The sequence below is a fragment of the Opisthocomus hoazin genome, chromosome 5, assembly GCF_030867145.1.
Source record: "Opisthocomus hoazin isolate bOpiHoa1 chromosome 5, bOpiHoa1.hap1, whole genome shotgun sequence".
Lineage (NCBI taxonomy): Eukaryota > Metazoa > Chordata > Aves > Opisthocomiformes > Opisthocomidae > Opisthocomus > Opisthocomus hoazin.
In genome coordinates, this window is record NC_134418.1 from 50,322,137 (window position 1) to 50,340,196 (window position 18,060).

Here is an 18,060-nt window from a genome sequence, read left to right on the forward strand (position 1 = left end):
ATTTTGTTTGGTGCTTATATAGTTCTACTGTCACATGGATGTCCCAGCACACTGGTGAATGTCAAAACCCTATGGCACAGATCCTAGTGCACCACTGTATTTTCACTGATCCTTGCTGCTTCTTTTATGGCAATGCAGCAGTCTAAAAAGCCATCCAGATTACTCTGTTTTAATATTTACTTGGGACTGCAACATTTATTTCATTTTTGAAGTCTTCCAGCTGTGCATGCTGCTCTTTGCTTCTTCTCTCCCTTTCTCCTTCCCATTCTGTTTTATCCCAGAAGGAGAAAGAGTTACAAAGTCCTGATGCTGCAAGGTTGAATCTTTTTGTCAGAATCTGGAAGGAAAGTCTAGCTCTTACAAACTCATCAGTGCTCCCTGAAGTAGGAAGTAACCAAACTACCAGTGCTTAATTTCTCAACGAGTATTTTAAGTATTCTAGAACTGTTGTAACAGAAAGCAGTATTGGCAGTTTTTCTGATAGTACATATTTACATCAACATCTGATGATTACCATGATTTATTTATTTTTTAGTAAAAATTTCTGTAAACATTTCTTTTCATAGAGATGGTCATGCAGTGCTTCCAAAATCCAAGAGCCCCGATAGCTCAAATCCATGGCCAGTGAAAGCTAATGGTAAGATTTACGTGCTTACTTATTGCAAGTGAAATACACATGTTTATGAAAATGAATTGATATGGGCCTTAAGATACTATCCTAGTTCAGTGGCTGGACTAGAACTCCACTTACTGAGATCAGCTCCAGCAGGTGTTTGCTTGATCTTTCTTTTAAAAGCTCCGTGAGAAGAGATTCAACTAGTCTCTTTATGCTTCCATTTGTTTTGTAGTTTAGAAATTCTAATATCAAGCCTAAGTCTTTAAAGGAGTTAAGAAATATCAAGCAATCATCATCATAATTGTTATTGATAATAATGTTATTTCCTCTGACCAGGCATAAAAATACAAATTTGTTACATTTGAAAGGGCTTCAGGTCTCCTGTTGGTCTTCTCTTTTTCAAGACCAAAGGAACTCAAATTGATTTTATTGGTCCCCTAGAATTTATGTACCTCTCGCTGTTTTGCTCTTCAAGTGTGGTGCTTCTGGTTGCATATATGGCATTGGGTGAGGCTCACCAGTGCCAAGCAGACAGGAAGAATTATTTCCAGGGTTGTATAGACAGCATTCCTGTTAGTACATCCCGACTGAGATTAACTTCCTGTTGCTAAATAGTTCCTTGTTCAGTCACTTAGACTCAGGATACTTCAGCACCTACGTTTGCTTCTGTGCAGAGTAACCACTTATCACAGAATCACACACAAAATCACAGAATGGTAGGGCTTGGAAGGGACTTCTGTGGATCGTCTAGTCCAAACAGCCTGCTAAAGCAGGGTCACCTAGAGCAGGCTGCACAGGACCTCGTTCAGGCGGGTTTTGAATATCTCTAGAGAAGGGGAATCCACAACCTCTCTGGGCAGCCTGTTCCAGTGCTCCGTCACCCCCAAAGTAAAGAAGTTCTGCCTTGTGTTTAGATGGAACTTCCTATGCTTCAGTTTGTGCCTATTGCCCCTTGTCCTGCTGGGCACCACTGAAAAGAGTCTGGCCCCATCCTCTTGACACCCAGCCCTAAAATAATTATAGGCATTTATAATATCCCCTCCCTTCAGGGAGGAGTCTCTTCTTCAGGCTAAACAAGCCTCAGCCTTTCCTTGTAGGAGAGATGCTCCAGTCCCCTCATCATATTCATAGCCCTCCGCTGGACTCTCTCTAGTATTTCCTTGTCTGTCTTGAACTGGGGAGCCCGGAACTGGACGCAGTACTCCAGATGGAGCCTCACTAGGGCAGAGTAGAGGGGAAGGAGAACCTTCCTCGACCTGCTGGCCACACTCTTCCTAATATACCCCAGAATACCGTCTGCCTTCTTAGCAACAAGAGCACACTGCTGCCTCATGGTTACCTTGTCCACCAGGACACGCAGGTCGCTCTCCACAGAGCTGCTTTCCAGCCGGTCAGTCCTGAGCCTGTACTGGTGCATGGGGTTATTCCTCCACATGTGCAGGACCCTATGCTTGCTGTTGTTGAACTTCATCAGGTTCCTCTCTGCCCAACTTTCCAGCCTATCCAGGTCATGCTGAATGGCAGCACAGCCTTCTGGTGTATCCACCGCTCCTCCCAGCTTTGTATCATCAGCAAACTTGCTGAGAGTACACTCTGACTCTTCATCCAGGTCATTGATGAAGAAGTTGAACAAGACTGGGCTCAGTACTGACCCCTGAGGGACACCACTAGTTACAGGCCTCCAACTAGACTCAGTGCTGCTGATGACAACCCTCTGAGTTCTGCCATTCAGCCAGTTCTCAATCCACCTCACTGTCCACTCATCCAGCCCACAATTCCTGAGCTTGCCTAGGAGGATGTTATGGAAGACAGCGTCAAAAGCCTTGCTGAAGTCGAGGTAGACAACATCCACTGCTTCTCCCCTCATCTATCCAGCCAGTCATAGAAGGCAGTTACTTACCATCTTAAGCATTTTCTTTTTCTTTGACATGTGGCACTTTGCATTTGTCTTGATTCATCACTCTTGTTTTTCATGCTTTCTTTGATGTACCTAGATAACTTTGAGTATTTATCTTGCCTTCTGAAATAATTGCAACTCTTACAGTTTGGTGTTGCTCACATATTTTCCAAGTATGCTACACATTTTGTTTCAAAAAACTTAGTCAAGATATTCATTAGGAACAAGCCCTGTAACCAAATCTTGGAAGACCCCACTTAAAACTCCATTCCTGTAGATGACTTGTCATGCATAGGTTCATGACAAGATACAAGGTTACTGTTAGCCTGCAGTTATTTCATCTGCAAGTTTCTTCATTTGTAAAAGTGTAATGTGTATGAAAATCCAGAACTTCACTAGTAGCTAGATACATAGCATCTACTAGTTCCACTTCATCTCGTGTATTATATTAGTAATGGGATGTCTAGGTTAGGCGGTGATCTCGGATATCATAGTATCACTCTTTTCTTTACCAAGAAGGGAAAGGTACCTTTGAACAAGGACCCAGATGTCAGATGATGTTTAAAAAAAAAAAAATTAGTGACAGGTGATTGAGGGGTTGTATTTTGTACATTTCAAGGGAAAGGGAGTCATACCCTGTTTCGCAAAGGAGTGTGTTTCCACTGTAAATTGTTAAGCTATTTAGCAACATTTCTCTTTGCTTAAAGTAGGCTACTTGTATTAGCATTTATGCTTTCTGATCCTGTTGAATGTAACATTCAAAAAGCCATTACAAAGTACAATTAGTAACGTAAGTTTGGCAATGCCCAGTAACCAGGCAGGCAGAAGTGTTATTTATTTCATAACGTAATACTAAATACCTTGTTTCTTTTATAAAAGCAAGTAATGGGGGCTAATTTAATTTCTGTGAAAAAGCTGCTGTGAAGTTGTTGTTTTTCCCATTTTTATTTAGGCTGTTCCTGTGATCCCTGTGATAAAACAGAAAAGGCAATTGATGCTTATGGGCCCAAGGTAAATACTCCTCTATTGCGCCTATTATCATTAACCAGAGAAAAGGATCTACTTTACACACATTTTTAAACTAAATAAATAAATTAATCTGTTAATGAAAGTATGCAAACCCACTATTGTCAGTTGATGTGAATAAGCAGTGATCATAATAAATATGCAAGTTTTTTGTATTGATCTTCTCTTTCTTTGGGACTGCTTTATCGAAATATGAACGGCCTTATGAGAAGGGTGCAGACTGTGATCCAGAAAACTCAATTCTGTTCACAGCTTCTGCAGATGCTTGCAAGTTACATTCACTAGATCGTTTTCTTTCTTTTTTCCCCTTTTTTTTTCTGAGAAATGGTGTGTTGTAGGATCAAAATTACTGAAGCTTGCATATGTTTTACAGAGGGTATAATAATGTTAAATACTACTGTGTGTTCTCTTGTAGTAGTTGCTGCTTCTTCACTATGTGTTCTTTTTTTCTCAGTTGCTTTGATTTTTTTTTATTTGCTCTTTCTATGTGAAACTTCTAACACACCTAAAAGCTGCCCACTCATCACCGAACTATCTCAAATGAGAATGCAAGGGTAGAGCGGCAAACTTCTTAAGGGTTTGCTTGCTGCTTCAGCAAACTGCCAGACTCATTAAGAGTTAATTTATACTGTTCTTTGCTTTCTCAGTTAAATGGCAATGGCATCCTAGGATCTTCTCAGGCAAATACAGAAAACAATATCCATCACAGAAAAGGACTAATGAATCTCTCAGGATCTGGAGATGCACCGTCCCCTGGCTTCACCAATCAGATATCAGATCTTTCTAAACACAATGACAAATCAGGTAAGAGGAGGTGAAATGGGGAACAGCATCATTCAGTCTTTAGTGTACAAGTCCAAGAGAATGAAGGCGTTGTTGAATAGGCTGAAGTAAGTCAATGTTACGCTGGCAGTCAACTTTGGAAGGTCATCTCCGAGTCGTGCACCCTGCTTTAGAGGAATTAGTTGATGTTGAAAGTAGATTTATGAAAATTGGATTCTGTTTTAGAGAGAAATGAAGTAAAACCATGATAACAGCTAGAAATAATGCCATGGTTCCTGCCTCTTCAATTTTTTTTTCACTAAAACATCCTATATTGGGAAAAGTCATTTTGTACTGTTTCCCTTTAGAAACAGATGTTGCAGATGATGAATATTATGATGATGATGATCACAATGAAGTTGTCCAGTATCTCTTGGATGTTGTTGATGAGGAAGCTCAGAACCTCTTAAATCGTAATAATGCAACTTCAGAGGCTCAGGGTCTTCTACTTCTCAAGAAGGCTGCATCAGAAGATCACCTGCCAGGTAACATGAGCCATTAAAAAAAGCATACCATTAACAGCAAAATATTTCTCGAAACAAGGTGCCAAGTAAGCAATCGATTTGGCAAGAGGGAGAGTTGACATTGAATTGATGCATGAACTGAAAGTTTTCTAGGTAGAACACAGACAAATGATTGCTGATTCCAGTGAACTTCAGACGCAATTTAGTAAGTCAAGTTCTGGTTTGATAATCTGGATTTTACTTTAATCTAGGAAAATTAATCCCATTCTTGAATTGTCTCTCAAGTGGAATTCTTATTGTTTAGATACCTGGTTCTGCAGCTACAGTCATTTTGAAATGCTGAAGAGCCTCAACATTTCATTGATTGCAGATTATACAACTGGGAAATGTGTTAAAATCTCTCAAAACCAAACAATTTGCCAACCTGCTTTGTCTCATTTAGAAAAGCTGTTTTTTTAGTACCTGCTTCTGTTGGTACGCCTTTCTTTTCCTTCGTTCAGTTTCCTCAGCTTCAGTTGTTATTAACTGAATTTTAGTGTGGAGTAGGATTTGTAGGTCCTTTGTTGGTGTCACACTATGTATGTATGGTCCAGAAGTCTGAGCAAGATATTTGCTACTCCTGTAGAGGTTCCTTCTAGAACTCAAGATATACCTTCCAAAATTACAATTATTTCAGCTCTTTTGCTGCTTGTTGTGGTTTAACCCGGCAGCTGGCAACTAGGACCAGATAGCCACTCGCTCACTCTGCTCCGTCCAGTGGGATGGGGAGGAGAATGGACAAAAAGTAAAACTCGTGGGCTGAGATAAAGACAGTTTAATAAGACAACAGAGGGAGGAATAATGATAATAATAATAATAAAGAATATTCAAAACCGTCAATACACGATACAATTTTTCTCACTGCCCGATGACCGATTGCGCAGCCTGTTCCTGAGCAGCGATTGTGGATTTCGCGGAGCTCATGGATTTCACAGAACCCATGGATTTCACAGAGCTCCTGCCTGCTAGCCAGCCCCCATTTATATACTGAGCATGATGTCTATGGTATGGAGTATTTCCACTGGCCAGCTAGGGTTAGCTGCCTAGCTGTGCTCCTTCCTAGCTCCTGCACATCTGCTTATTAGCTGAATATGAGAAACTGGAAAAAAGTCATTGATTTTTTTAGCATCAAGTGAAAGCATCAGTGTTATCAACATTGTTCTACTACTAAATGCAAAACACAGCAGCTGCTGGGAAATTAAACTCTATCTTAAATTAACTCTGTCTTAGCCAAAACCAGGGTACTGCTCTTCAAGTTCATTGGGTTATTGTCATAGGTCATTACATTAGAAATCAGGAAACACTGAGATTCTGGCTGTGCCAGGACCTCAGCTGAGGAATATCATTGGAGCTCCACTACTTCCAATTTCTCATAGCTAGGATCTGGCCTTTGCAGCTGAAGATGAATTGAATCCATAAGATATGGCAGCAGTGAACTACTGCAGCAGACAGATACAAGTCAGATTTTATCTGGCACATCTTAAGTAGGTCTTGTTAATACAAAGAGCAAGTAGAATCCTGGTTTAGACCTGCTGTTGGTCTAAATGTAACTGAATTTCAGAAACACTGTTGACATGGGAAGGAAAGAAGCCTGAAGTCTGATTATCCTATACAGTAAGGCCTCATTTTCAGCACACTGGTAGCAAAGGGACTTAAAAGATGTGCCTTGGTTATTCTGGCACCTGTATTCCCTGTGTAGTGCCAAACAGGTGTAACAGGATTCAGATATGTGAGCAGGTGACTCCTGGGCATCAGTTAGTGTGTTTATGCTGTATCTCCTGATTTTCCTGTTCCAGTAGAGATTAATGGAAACCTAACAGAAGCTAAGTCTGAAGACACAGACTGTGATGGGTCATCTTTACCTGAAGACTTTTCAGAGGTGGGATGGCAAGAATCTCTCAGACATTTGTCTGCTGATTTTGCTTTCTCAGACACTCCCTTTGTATTTGTAGAACTTGTGGAGATAACTTTGCATGTCTTTTAAAAGAAAGCCTCTTTGTCAGTAGTAGTTGTAAATGATGCACAATTATTTTAAAGCAGTGTGTGTTCTATCATAAATTAACTATATAAGAGATCAAAGCGTAGAGTTATTTTACACTGTTTCTCATAGAAGCCCAACAACTTTTTTCCAAAAAGGGCAATAATAACTACCTTATTAATGTTATTTCAGACATTTAATCTGAAAGATTTCCTTGATTCCTGCTCAAAGACAGGAAGCAGTCTCAATGGTGGACTGGGTGGACTTAACTGTCCAAAATGTAAATTTGAGCTTTCTTTTCATCCTACTTTTTGCTAGGATATGTTCATTAACTTGAACAACTTCTATATGTGGTTTACCCTACAATATTGCATATGCTGTTTTACATCAGTCACTAGATGCCCAGGTTTTGTCTCATATTTCAAATCAGCAGAACTCTGTCCATCCAGCACATCCTGGCTGTTGCAGCTTTCTGTCCAGCTGGTAGAGCTGAGACTTAAATCGGGAATCTGGCTCTGTCAGTGTGCTCTAGGAGATCCGCAAATAAAATTCTCTGAATATGGCAATGGAAACTTGTGAGGTGGCCTAATAAGGGTAGGTGGTTTTGTAGAGTTTTTCTTGAAAGGAGGATCGAAATGCCAGCTTCTCTGCTGAGTCTTCATTGTCTGTTGAGGAAGGCGTATATAGGAGTGCCTGTCATTTAGGAGTATAGCCCTGTTCTGTATAGGAATGGTGGTTTGACAAGAGGCACAAGTTTTCACTATCAAACTTACCTCATAAAGGGTTCTTAAGTATTAGAAACAATGAAAGTCAACTGGGGAAAATTTAGATGGCTCTACTGCTGCTGCTGAGGAAAGTCTTTCAGTATGTGCTGCTTTGACCATAGTACCCTTCAGAAATAGTCCATGTAATTGTTAATTAAAATTTACAGTGGGTGAGTGTTAGAACTATGTCCTTTAATGTGTTTTGAAATATTTCTTCTACTAGCCAACACCTGTAAATGGTTATGAAGACTATTGCGAAGTAAAAGCTATGCCAGAAAGGTAAGATTTCTTTTCTAGTGTTGCTTGAAAGCAAACCTGTGAAGTCTGAAACTTGGAAAAGGGATATGTTATAAAGGGGGTAACAACCCAAAAAAACCTACCCCCAAAACAAACCCAGCAAAATATCTGTGCAATATCTTGTTGAATTGCTCGCTGTCTATTCTTGTTATTCAAAAGATTATAATTTGCCTGAATACTAGTCAGCTTTGTGTGGTTTACTATGCCCTAGTCTTATTTATTCCTTTGATACGGTGTTATAACGAGTAACTGTGCTGTGTTTAAATGGCTCCAAATAACTTAATTTGCATTGTACTAACGATTTGGTACTTGCATGTGAAGAAAACACTCAATGCTGTCTTCAGTTGAATCTTTACAAGTTTCATTGATGTTACTACTTCTGGTTTTAGAGCACAGGAGCTAAACCGTATAGTTGGCACTGGTCCATCTGTTCCCATCTGGATGCCTGGGTTGTTTGGTGTTTTTTTTTCACATGGAAAACTAAGGATATGCCTGGCCAAGTTACTAGCTGTCCCTTTGAGCCACCTTGAATTCTGGAAGTTCCCAAGATGGTTTTTCTTTCTGAAATAATTTTAGTCCTTAGTCTAAGTGAAGCTTCAGTCGAAACGTATATACTTCTTTTTATGTTTTAGTTAAGTTTCTGGGAAGTTTTGGGTTGAGACTTGGCACAAGCAGCGACATTATGACCTAAAATACTTAATAGGTTTATCACCATCTTCAACAAAGCTAGAAAACTTGCAATTTAAAGTAAATATTCTAGTGTATAGGCAGTGAATTGTGTGAATGGTACAAGTCTGCTATGGGGTGTTATTTGACTGCTTAGCCTTTGAAAAGTAATTGCAGTGCTTTTACTAGACTAGAAGTTATTACTAGATTCATGTCTTCCTGGCTCTTTTTCCACTGTTACCTTTTTCAAAGTCCCGCTGGGGATGTAAAAAAGGGAAAAAATGGTGGGTTTTTTTGAGAATACTGGTGTGCATCTGGTCTAGAAATACTTGCAGCTATAAATTACTTTCTGGTGATTTCCTTATTAGATTGCAAATGGATTGGTTTTTTCTAGGTGTTCTTTCTTACTTCCGTACCTTGTCCTCTATAGATCTCATCCACAACTACCCTTGAGCCAAGCAGATGAAGATGAAATCACGTGGGGAAGTGATGAACTGCCAATTGAATCAGTCAGCCAGGAATGTGTAAATAAAGGCAAGAACTTTAACAAATAATCAGTGGAAAAGTGAGGATCACATTAAATAGATGAAATGTCAGAAGTGAATTTTAGAATGTCCCAGATATGTTTTGGGGGCGTAATGACAGGTATAATGCAAAATCTAACAGCTCAGCAACCCATTGGAAAGTATCTTCACAGCTTTGTGTAATAAATGTGTGAGAGTCAATAGGAACAAGTATTGGCAACATTGTGCCTGTAGTTGTAGTAAAGTTGAAACCAGCTGAGATGCTTTCTTCCGTAGTATCTATCTGACAAAAGCTGTAACGAGATGTTTGACTGTGATCAGAGCATTATGTTACGTGCTTCACATACTGGTTACTCCATGCTCAAATTAGGCAGCACTTTTAATTCTGGTAACAGAGAGACTCTTGCTTTACTAATTTTGTTGTGCTTTAGAGAAACACTGAATGCCTGATAGAAAGCAAGCTTTATTGGGAATAAAAGATGTATTTAACGCATCTTATGATTACTACTTGAAAGACGTGTCGAGTACAAGTGCTAAAAATGAAGTCACAGGCTGTGGTGTTTCAGTGGAGAGTTTTGAATTCATCCCTGTGTGCATTCATCAGTTTTGTAGGTTATTGTGAGAAGAACTTACATTTAAAATGTATTTGAACTTTATTTCAGTGTATTTATTGTAAGTTCAGGCAAATGCTCCCTTTAGTTCCTGGATTCATCGAAGCCGATTTTGCATCATACTGGTTTTGTTAGTTAATTTGGTTTTGCCTCTCAAACTGAGAGGACATCTGTGTATTCTCTCTGGTGTATGGAGGCATTCTAGAGAAAGCAGGTAGTACAGTGGTGAACAGAAAGAAGGAAATCCAATGTTGCACTACAGTTTACGTTTCCCTAGTTTTATTTATTTATTTATATTTAGATCAATTTGTCTTGTTCTTCTGCTAGATTTCACTTTAGTGACAGATGAAGAGATCTCTGCACTCTCTACTGTGAATGTGCTTCCTGGAGGCAGGTACTCTGGAGCCAAACTGAAGTCAGTAATCAGGATGTTGCGTGGATTGCTGGAACAGGGAGTCCCTTCTAAAGAGATTGAAGTGAGTAACTATTTGTCCTTTAAAGTCCTTTTTTCTAGTATGAAACAGTTAGAAATAGAATGGCTGCTTCGTCACTGCCTAAAATACCACAGCTCTTTAATTTGCAGCTCTGAAGGGATGAATAGACTTCTTTTACCAAAGATTTCTCTCCCTTCCCCCCACTAGCTGCTGAGAGATTAGTTTGAACCAGGAATTCAATTCAAAAGGCTGCGAAATCTAGCTGCAGAATGTGAAAACAGCCTTTCCAAAGTCTTAAGTCAACCATGTTACACAATCTCTTTTTTGGGAGAATGAGATAAAATGTTTACTGGATGATAGTTTTTATTACTTTGTTTCGTTTTCTTAGCTATGTGAAATTAGATTCCTTCCTGTGACGGAATTATTTTGCATATCCACATTAGGATTTTGTTTTAATGATTCTGTCTGTTGAAGACTTGGTTACGTAACTGCTCTTAACACTTGTTACCATTAGGTGCTTTCTAATGCACGTGTAATTGCTTCTTTACAGAACCTTCAGGAGTTAAAACCTTTGGATCAGTGTTTGATTGGACAAGCAAAGGAGAATAGGAAAAAGAACAGATACAAAAACATACTTCCTTGTAAGTCCTAACTAATCTGAAGTTCACTATTGATATTTTGTCACAACCTGTATGGTCAGATCAATTAGATCAGAAGTGGGATGATTTGATTCCAAATCCCAGTTCTGCTATTGAGTAAGGAAAATAATAAATCTGCCATTCATTTTCTACACATTTAAAGCAAACATCTATAAAGCAGTTTAAGATCGGTGAACAGTGGACTACTGTAGTAGGTAGGGATGGATGTTCACAGATTCTTCAGTTGTTTCAACGGATCGTGTTTTAAGAGTTGTATGTATGGAGTGAGACAAGATTTTTTCAGTTTTACCCATGTAAAATTGGAAAAATAGACATATGTACTATTGTCAGTTAATTTTCTGCAACAAAATTCTGTTTGTTAGGTGGGAGATGTGTGGAGGAGAAGTGAGAACTGACAAAGGTTAGTTCCGAGTGAGAAATACTTGACCTCAGTTTCAGAGGTGCTGCAGTTCAAATCACGAATCCTGCCTGTCTTCTGATTATATTTCTCCCCTAGACATCGTTTTCTTTATTCAAAGAGAAGTGCGGATTAGTATCCTAAAGCAAGAATTGTAGTGATTTTTTAATTATTTTTTTTTAAATAAGATCTAGAAGCATCTGTGGAGATAAGTACTATGTGAGTGTGTAAGGCGCAGCATCTATATCGTGCGAAGGTTTAATTATGTACACACATAACACTGAGGTATTTTTGTTGTGTGGGGATTGCAGATGATACCACTAGAGTACCTCTTGGGATTGAAGGTGGATACATCAATGCCAGCTTCATTCGTATGCCAGTGGGGAACGAAGAGTTCATTTACATTGCATGTCAAGGACCACTCCCTACTACTGTAGCAGATTTCTGGCAAATGGTTTGGGAGCAAAGTTGTACTGTGATTGCCATGATGACTCAGGAGGTTGAAGGAGAAAAGATAAAATGTCAGCGTTACTGGCCAGATGTACTCAATAAAACCACCATGATAAATGATAGACTACGGCTTGCTCTTATAAGACTCCAGCAACTGAAGGGCTTTATCATTAGAGTGCTGGAACTAGAAGAGATTCAAGTAAGTGAATCTAATTCTACATGCTGAGCATTTTTTTCTGAGTGTTGACATTTTTATCCTCATACTTCTGGCTTGCCTGCTTTCAATTGCGATGTCTACATCAAGGGGTAACTCAGTGCTTCTCTTTGCCCAGTGATCATTAGTGGGCAATTCTTGCTCGTTGCAGCTTGTGCTACTCTGTGACCTTTATAGAAGGCAGTTGGGCCAGGAGATTACTTCATTACACTGATGAGACTCTAAATTTTGGCTCCCTAAGTGCCTTTGGCCACAGAAACATGTAAAGAGATATGCAATTCACTAAGAATTCAGTGTGGCTTGTTCATGTGTGATCAACTCAGTCCGCACAGTGAACCTTATGCTATTCAATTACTTTTTAGTTATTTTCAGTTTAGCTCATTGTTTCTCTTGATTTATTGAATTACAGAACACCTTCATTGGGCAAATCCCTCTCTTCTGAGATTGCTTCCTTTGGAAACTTATTTGTCTTTTTATTCTTCCTGTGTGTTACATTTTGTTGTTATTGTTGTTTTTAAACCTCAGACAGGTGAAGTACGGCACATTTCCCATCTGAACTTCATTGCCTGGCCTGACCATGACACCCCTTCTCAACCAGATGACCTGCTTACTTTTATCTCCTACATGCGGCATGTCCACAAATCGGGACCTATCATAACTCACTGCAGTGCAGGCATTGGACGATCAGGGACCCTTATTTGTATAGACGTTGTCCTAGGGTTAATCAACAGAGACCTTGATGTGAGTACCCAAGAAGATGAGCTAAGCTGTGGTTTTGACTTGCAGGAAATGTGTTCCATTGGATCTATTCAATTGTTTAAAGAATATGCCATGGTTTTGAGAGTAGCATGCTGTCCATGTCTCAATGTAACATAAATCAGGGTGTAAGACACTAGTACCTGTGAAGTGTTTCTATGTTGATGATTCTGGGGGGGGGGGAAGAGCTCTAACATCTGTTGGTTCTTGGTTAGCTCAGGGAATCTTGTTAAGTGTCCTGTTTGTTGACACCTCAGCAATCCAGCATTGTTAGGTACCATTTGAGACGTTCTAGGGTACGTTGCAAGGACATGCACTACTTCAGCAGATTTCTGGCCTGGGAACAACAGTGTGTTGCCGTGATGACTCGGGCAATTGAAGGAAAAGTTAAAATGCCTGCCTTACCTGGCTGGGTGTATTCAGCGGAACTATCGTGTTAAATGGTGTTAGGGCTGAGAGTTGTGGCACTCGGTCAGTTAGAGATGCATGAACTGTCAGAGGGCAGCTAGAAGGCAAGTAGAGTATCTGTGTAGGCAACTGAATCAAAAATTCAGTGTACAAACATCTCGTCTGGAGATGAGGGAGAGATTATGTAAATTAACTTTTCCAGCACAACCAGGGATGTGCTTTCTAGGGTGATCCACAGGAAGGTGCTAGCTTCCTTATGTTTATGTCCTTCAGTGGCCTGGTGTAGCAAATCTTTTTGTAAATTTGTAGAGAAGAGGAGTTATGTCATGCTTAGCTCAGCAGGGTTGCTAAGCCCGCGCTAAATGTCTAGAACTTTATAGGCTTGGGGAAATAAAAAGTATTTTGTTAGGCTGAATCAAGGGGCTCTATTTTCTGCATGCTCAGGTCCCAGTAAGAGTAAGCAAGAGAGCCTGTGCACAGAGAGAGAAGTCAAAAGGAGTGTCTCACGTAGGAGGGCCACATCCATAGTGTCCAGAGACAGCACATGCTGGTTATCTACTAGACATGCATAGGCTATAGTGAACTGTTACTTGTTTCACTCCTAAATGTTTAATGTACCTAGTTGGATTCCTTGGTTTGATGCTGGGGATGTTTCCTTTATATGCATGTATGTCTCTCTTGAGTGTTTAACTTGTTGTTTGTTTTGGTAGTTTGACATCTCAGATCTGGTGCGCACAATGCGTCTGCAGAGACACGGGATGGTTCAGACAGAGGTGAGTGGCTTGCCCAGGTATACACTAAAGGAAAGACACTGGAATTCTAACTGGTGTGCCAGTAAACTTTCTGTGATGCACACAATGATTGTCTTTGTGCGCTCTAGTGCAACATTTATGTCATGAGAATTAAATCAGATGCATACCAGTGAGCAGCAGTATGTATTTAACAGTTACAAATGCATGCAATTTTTAACATGCTGTGCTGTTTTGGTCTGTGGTGTTTTTTTTAAAAAAAAAAAAGTTGGGAGTTTTCAGAGGCATGTGTTACAGGAAATCAGCTGAGCTTTTTTGGCTAAAAATGCCATTGTAAACTGAAGAGAAGGCCTAACTGTAGCTGCTATGAATCGCTAATACCACCAGAGATGTCTTAAAATTTCCTTTGGGGAGATAGTCAACCAAAAGTTAAACGAATGTTATAGGAATAATCACAGAATGGTAAGGGTTGGAAGGGACCTCTGTGGGTCATCTAGTCCAACCCTCCTGCCGAAGCAGGGTCACCTACAGCAGGCTGCACAGGACCTTGTCCAGGCAGGTCTTGAATATCTCCAGAGAAGGAGACTCCACATCCTGCCTGGGCAGCCTGTTCCAGTGCTCCGTCACCCTCAAAGGGAAGAAGTTCTTCCTCATGTTCAGACGGAACTTCCTCTGCTTCAGTTTGTGCCCATTGCCCCTTGTCCTGTCACTGGGCACCACTGAAAAGATCTTGGCCCCATCCTCCTGACACCCACCCTTCAGATATTTATAAGCATTTATTAGGTCCCCTCGCAGCCTTTTCTTCAGGCTAAAGAAGCCCAGCTCCCTCAGCCTCTCCTCGTAGGAGAGATGCTCCAGTCCCCTCACCATCCTTGTAGCCCTCCGCTGGACACTTTCCAGCAGCTCCTCATCTTTCTTGAAGTGGGGAGCCCAGAACTGGACACAGTACTCCAGATGGGGCCTCACCAGGGCAGTGTAGAGGGGAAGGAGAACCTCCCTCGACCTGCTGGCCACACTCCTAATGCATCCCAGGATCCCATTAGCTTTCTTGGAAGCCAGGGCACACTGCTGGCTCATGGTCAACCTGTCGTCCACCAGCACACCCAGGTCCCTCTCCACAGAGCTGCTCTCCAGCAGGTCTGCCCCGAGCCTGTACTGCTGCATGGGGTTGTTCCTCCCCAGGTGCAGGACCCTGCCTTTGTTGAACCTCATCAGGTTCCTCTCTGCCCAACTTTCCAGCCTATCCAGGTCATGCTGAATGGCAGCACAGCCTTCCGGTGTATCCACCACTCCTCCCAGTTTGGTGTCATCAGCAAACGTGCTGAGGGTACATTCTAACTCTTCATCCAGGTCATTGATGAAGAAGTTGAACAAGACTGGGCCCAGTACTGACCCCTGGGGGACACCACTAGTTACAGGCCTCCAACTAGACTCAGAGCCGCTGATGACAACCCTCTGAGTTCTGCCATTCAACCAGTTCCCACCTCACCGACCACTCATCCAGCCCACACTTCCTGAGCTTCCCTAGGAGGATATTATGGGAGACTGTGTCGAAAGCCTTGCTGAAGTCGAGGTAGACAGCATCCACGGCTCTCCCGTCATCTATCCAGCCAGTCATGTCATCGTAGAAAGCTATCAGATTGGTCAGGCATGATTTCCCCTTGGTGAATCCATGCTGGCTACTCCTGATAACCTTCTTTTCCTCCACTTGCTTGATTATGACCTCGAGAATGAGCTGCTCCATCACCTTTCCCGGGATGAAGGTGAGGCTGACCGGCCTGTAGTTCCCTGGGTCCTCCTTCTTGCCCTTTTCGCAGATTGGAGTGACATTGGCCCTTCTCCAGTGCTCACGCACCTCTTCTGTCCTCCAGGACCTTTCAAAGATGATGGAGAGTGGCTCAGCAATGACATCTGCCAGCTCCCTCAGCACTCGTGGGTGCATTCCATCGGGGCCCATGGATTTGTGGGCGTTTAGATTGCTTAAGTGATCCCTCACGCAATCGTCCTCAACCCAGGGAAAGTCATCCTCTCTGTGGGCTTCTTCTCTTACCTCTGGGGCCTGGGATTCCTGAGGGCCTGCTTTGGCACTGAAGACTGAAGCAAAGAAGGCATTCAGTAGCTCTGCCTTCTCTGCATCCTCCGTCACCAGGACACCCGCCTCATTCAGCAACGGCCCCACATTGTCCCTAGCCTTCCTTTTGCTGCTGATGTAGTTGAAGAAGCCCTTCTTGTTGTTTTTGACATCCCTTGCCAGCTTCAATTCCAGTTGGGCTTTGGCCTTTCTCATCGCATCCCTGCGTGCTCTGACCACATTCCTGTACTCTTCCCAAGTGGCCTGTCCCTCTTTCCACATTCCATGGACCTTTCTCTTCCACCTGAGCTCTGCTAGAAGCTCCTTGTTCAACCGTGCTGGTATCTTGCCTCCTTTTCTAGATTTCTTTCTCAGGGGGGTGCACTGCTCCTGAGCGTGGAGGAAGTGATGTTTAAACAGCAGCCAGCTCTCTTGGACCCCCCTGCATTCGAGAGCCCTGGCCCACGGGATTCTTCCCAATAGCTCCTTGAAGAGGCCAAAGTTAGCCCTCCTGAAGTCCAAGGTTTTGATCCTGCTTATCGCCCTGCTTCTAGATCTAGAAGTAATTAACTTTGCCTTAGAGATGGACATCACAAGGTCCTGGTAAAATCTACATTTTTTCTTTGATTGTGAAGGAGTTGTCAAATCATAGTTAAAAAAAACCAAAACAAACCACCCCAAAAAACCTCACCAAAAGAACTAAAAATAAAAGCCACCAAAAAAACTAAAACCAAACCACAAAACTATCAACCCCAGCTCACACACCAAAACATGTATTAGCCCCCACACGTGTATCACTGAGTTTAAGATAAGAAGTTGCACTGTCATCTGAGTTCTGTATTAGTTGGCATTGATGCAAAACCTTGAAATTCACTTGCTGTCTTCATTTCAACTTATGGGGAGTACTTACTCTGCTTGAGGTGGTTTTGGTGTGAAAGGAGGCTACATGTCCCATATAAAAATACATCTTTAGCAGCAAGAGAGTGCCTGTATTTGTTTGAAGTTCAGGTTACATATTTCTCCACTGTGGGTTTTTTGTTTTGTGGACTTCTTTTTATTTATTTAACTGTAGAAATAGTATTGAAATCAAGTGCTGTGCACCTGTGAAGTGCAGGTGAGAGTGAATTGTTTAGGTGGTGCAAGCATTTTTCACACTCTGTGATTTCCTTTCCATTGCAGGATCAGTACATTTTCTGCTACCAAGTTGTCCTTTATGTCCTGAATCATCTCCAACATGAAGAACAGAGACAAATAAAATAGTGAAGCAGAAGTGCTTTTAAAATAAGGAAGCAAGGAGGTGCAGAGGCTCTCACATGTTTTCTTTGTTCTGTCAATAGTTTTCCAGTCCCTTTCTTCAGTTGCTGTCAAATGTATTTTCTATAAAGTTTCTCCATCATTCCAAATAAGGTATATAGTTATAAGGAAAAGGGATAGCTCATGCAATACCACTAATGTCTTCAGCCCTGTGGACACATGTGAGATTTTTGTATAACAGTAAATAATATTTAATAAAGCTGCATTTTTTGCAGCTTCCTTAATATGTGATAAAATACTGAAATAAAAATATTTTAATATTAAAAAAGTAAAGAAGAAGAAAAAAGTAATCTTGTAATACTTCCTGCGGTTCTGCAGCTGTTTTGGGGTATTTGTTTCTCATGGTGTGGGTGAGTGGGAGGGATGAAGCAGTATTTTTATCCTGGCAAACTGTTACAAAGACATTCTACTCTACTAGTCCCTTTTAAAAACTTGTTTATGGTACAGAATTTTTGCCCTTCTAGTACAGTTACAGCTATTTTATAGAGGGTATCTTGAAATCGGCATTTAAGCTTTAAGAGATGCCTGTTAGCATAAAGATAGTAGTGTTTACTCTAAGTATCACAGTTAATAAAGTTTACTTTGTAGAGTTTCATGTATATATTTATATACTTTTACAAAAAAGCTGAATTATCAGGTGTCTAACCTTATAACTGATTAGGCATCTCCACTCTGTGAATAAAAAATACACCTAAAACAAACTGATCGGTGGGTCTGGGTATTTTTCTGTCCCTGTGACTGATTTTTCTTGGTCTTACATCCTTCATTGTGGTTGCTGTACTTCTTAAGAAATTTGCAACAAAAGGGCTGTGCACATTTTAAATTTTCGGTGTCCTTCTGTTATTCATTCTCCATTTTGAAAAAAATGGCAGAAATGTGGGTTGATTTCTGGATAGTTTCCATG

The 18,060-nt window shown here is 41.0% G+C and overlaps 1 protein-coding gene across 9 annotated transcripts in view; it reads left to right on the top strand.

Moving 5' to 3' along the window:
- The window catches only part of PTPN13 (protein tyrosine phosphatase non-receptor type 13), a 131,323-nt gene extending 113,485 nt beyond the window's left edge, over positions 1-17,838 (top strand). For 8 of the 9 annotated variants that reach the window (XM_075421203.1, XM_075421202.1, XM_075421207.1 and 5 more), the window contains 13 exons: positions 567-637; positions 3,466-3,524; positions 4,187-4,343; positions 4,670-4,846; positions 6,661-6,743; positions 7,830-7,885; positions 9,000-9,103; positions 10,032-10,180; positions 10,689-10,779; positions 11,506-11,843; positions 12,384-12,599; positions 13,733-13,795; positions 17,022-17,838. In XM_075421203.1, coding sequence (XP_075277318.1) covers positions 567-637; positions 3,466-3,524; positions 4,187-4,343; positions 4,670-4,846; positions 6,661-6,743; positions 7,830-7,885; positions 9,000-9,103; positions 10,032-10,180; positions 10,689-10,779; positions 11,506-11,843; positions 12,384-12,599; positions 13,733-13,795; positions 17,022-17,102 — 1,645 coding nt within the window. In that variant the 3' untranslated portion in view covers positions 17,103-17,838. The remainder of the gene's footprint in view (positions 1-566; positions 638-3,465; positions 3,525-4,186; positions 4,344-4,669; positions 4,847-6,660; positions 6,744-7,829; positions 7,886-8,999; positions 9,104-10,031; positions 10,181-10,688; positions 10,780-11,505; positions 11,844-12,383; positions 12,600-13,732; positions 13,796-17,021) is intronic. The other variant, XM_075421206.1, reaches the window with a different exon arrangement.
- The last annotated feature ends 222 nt before the right edge of the window (positions 17,839-18,060 follow it).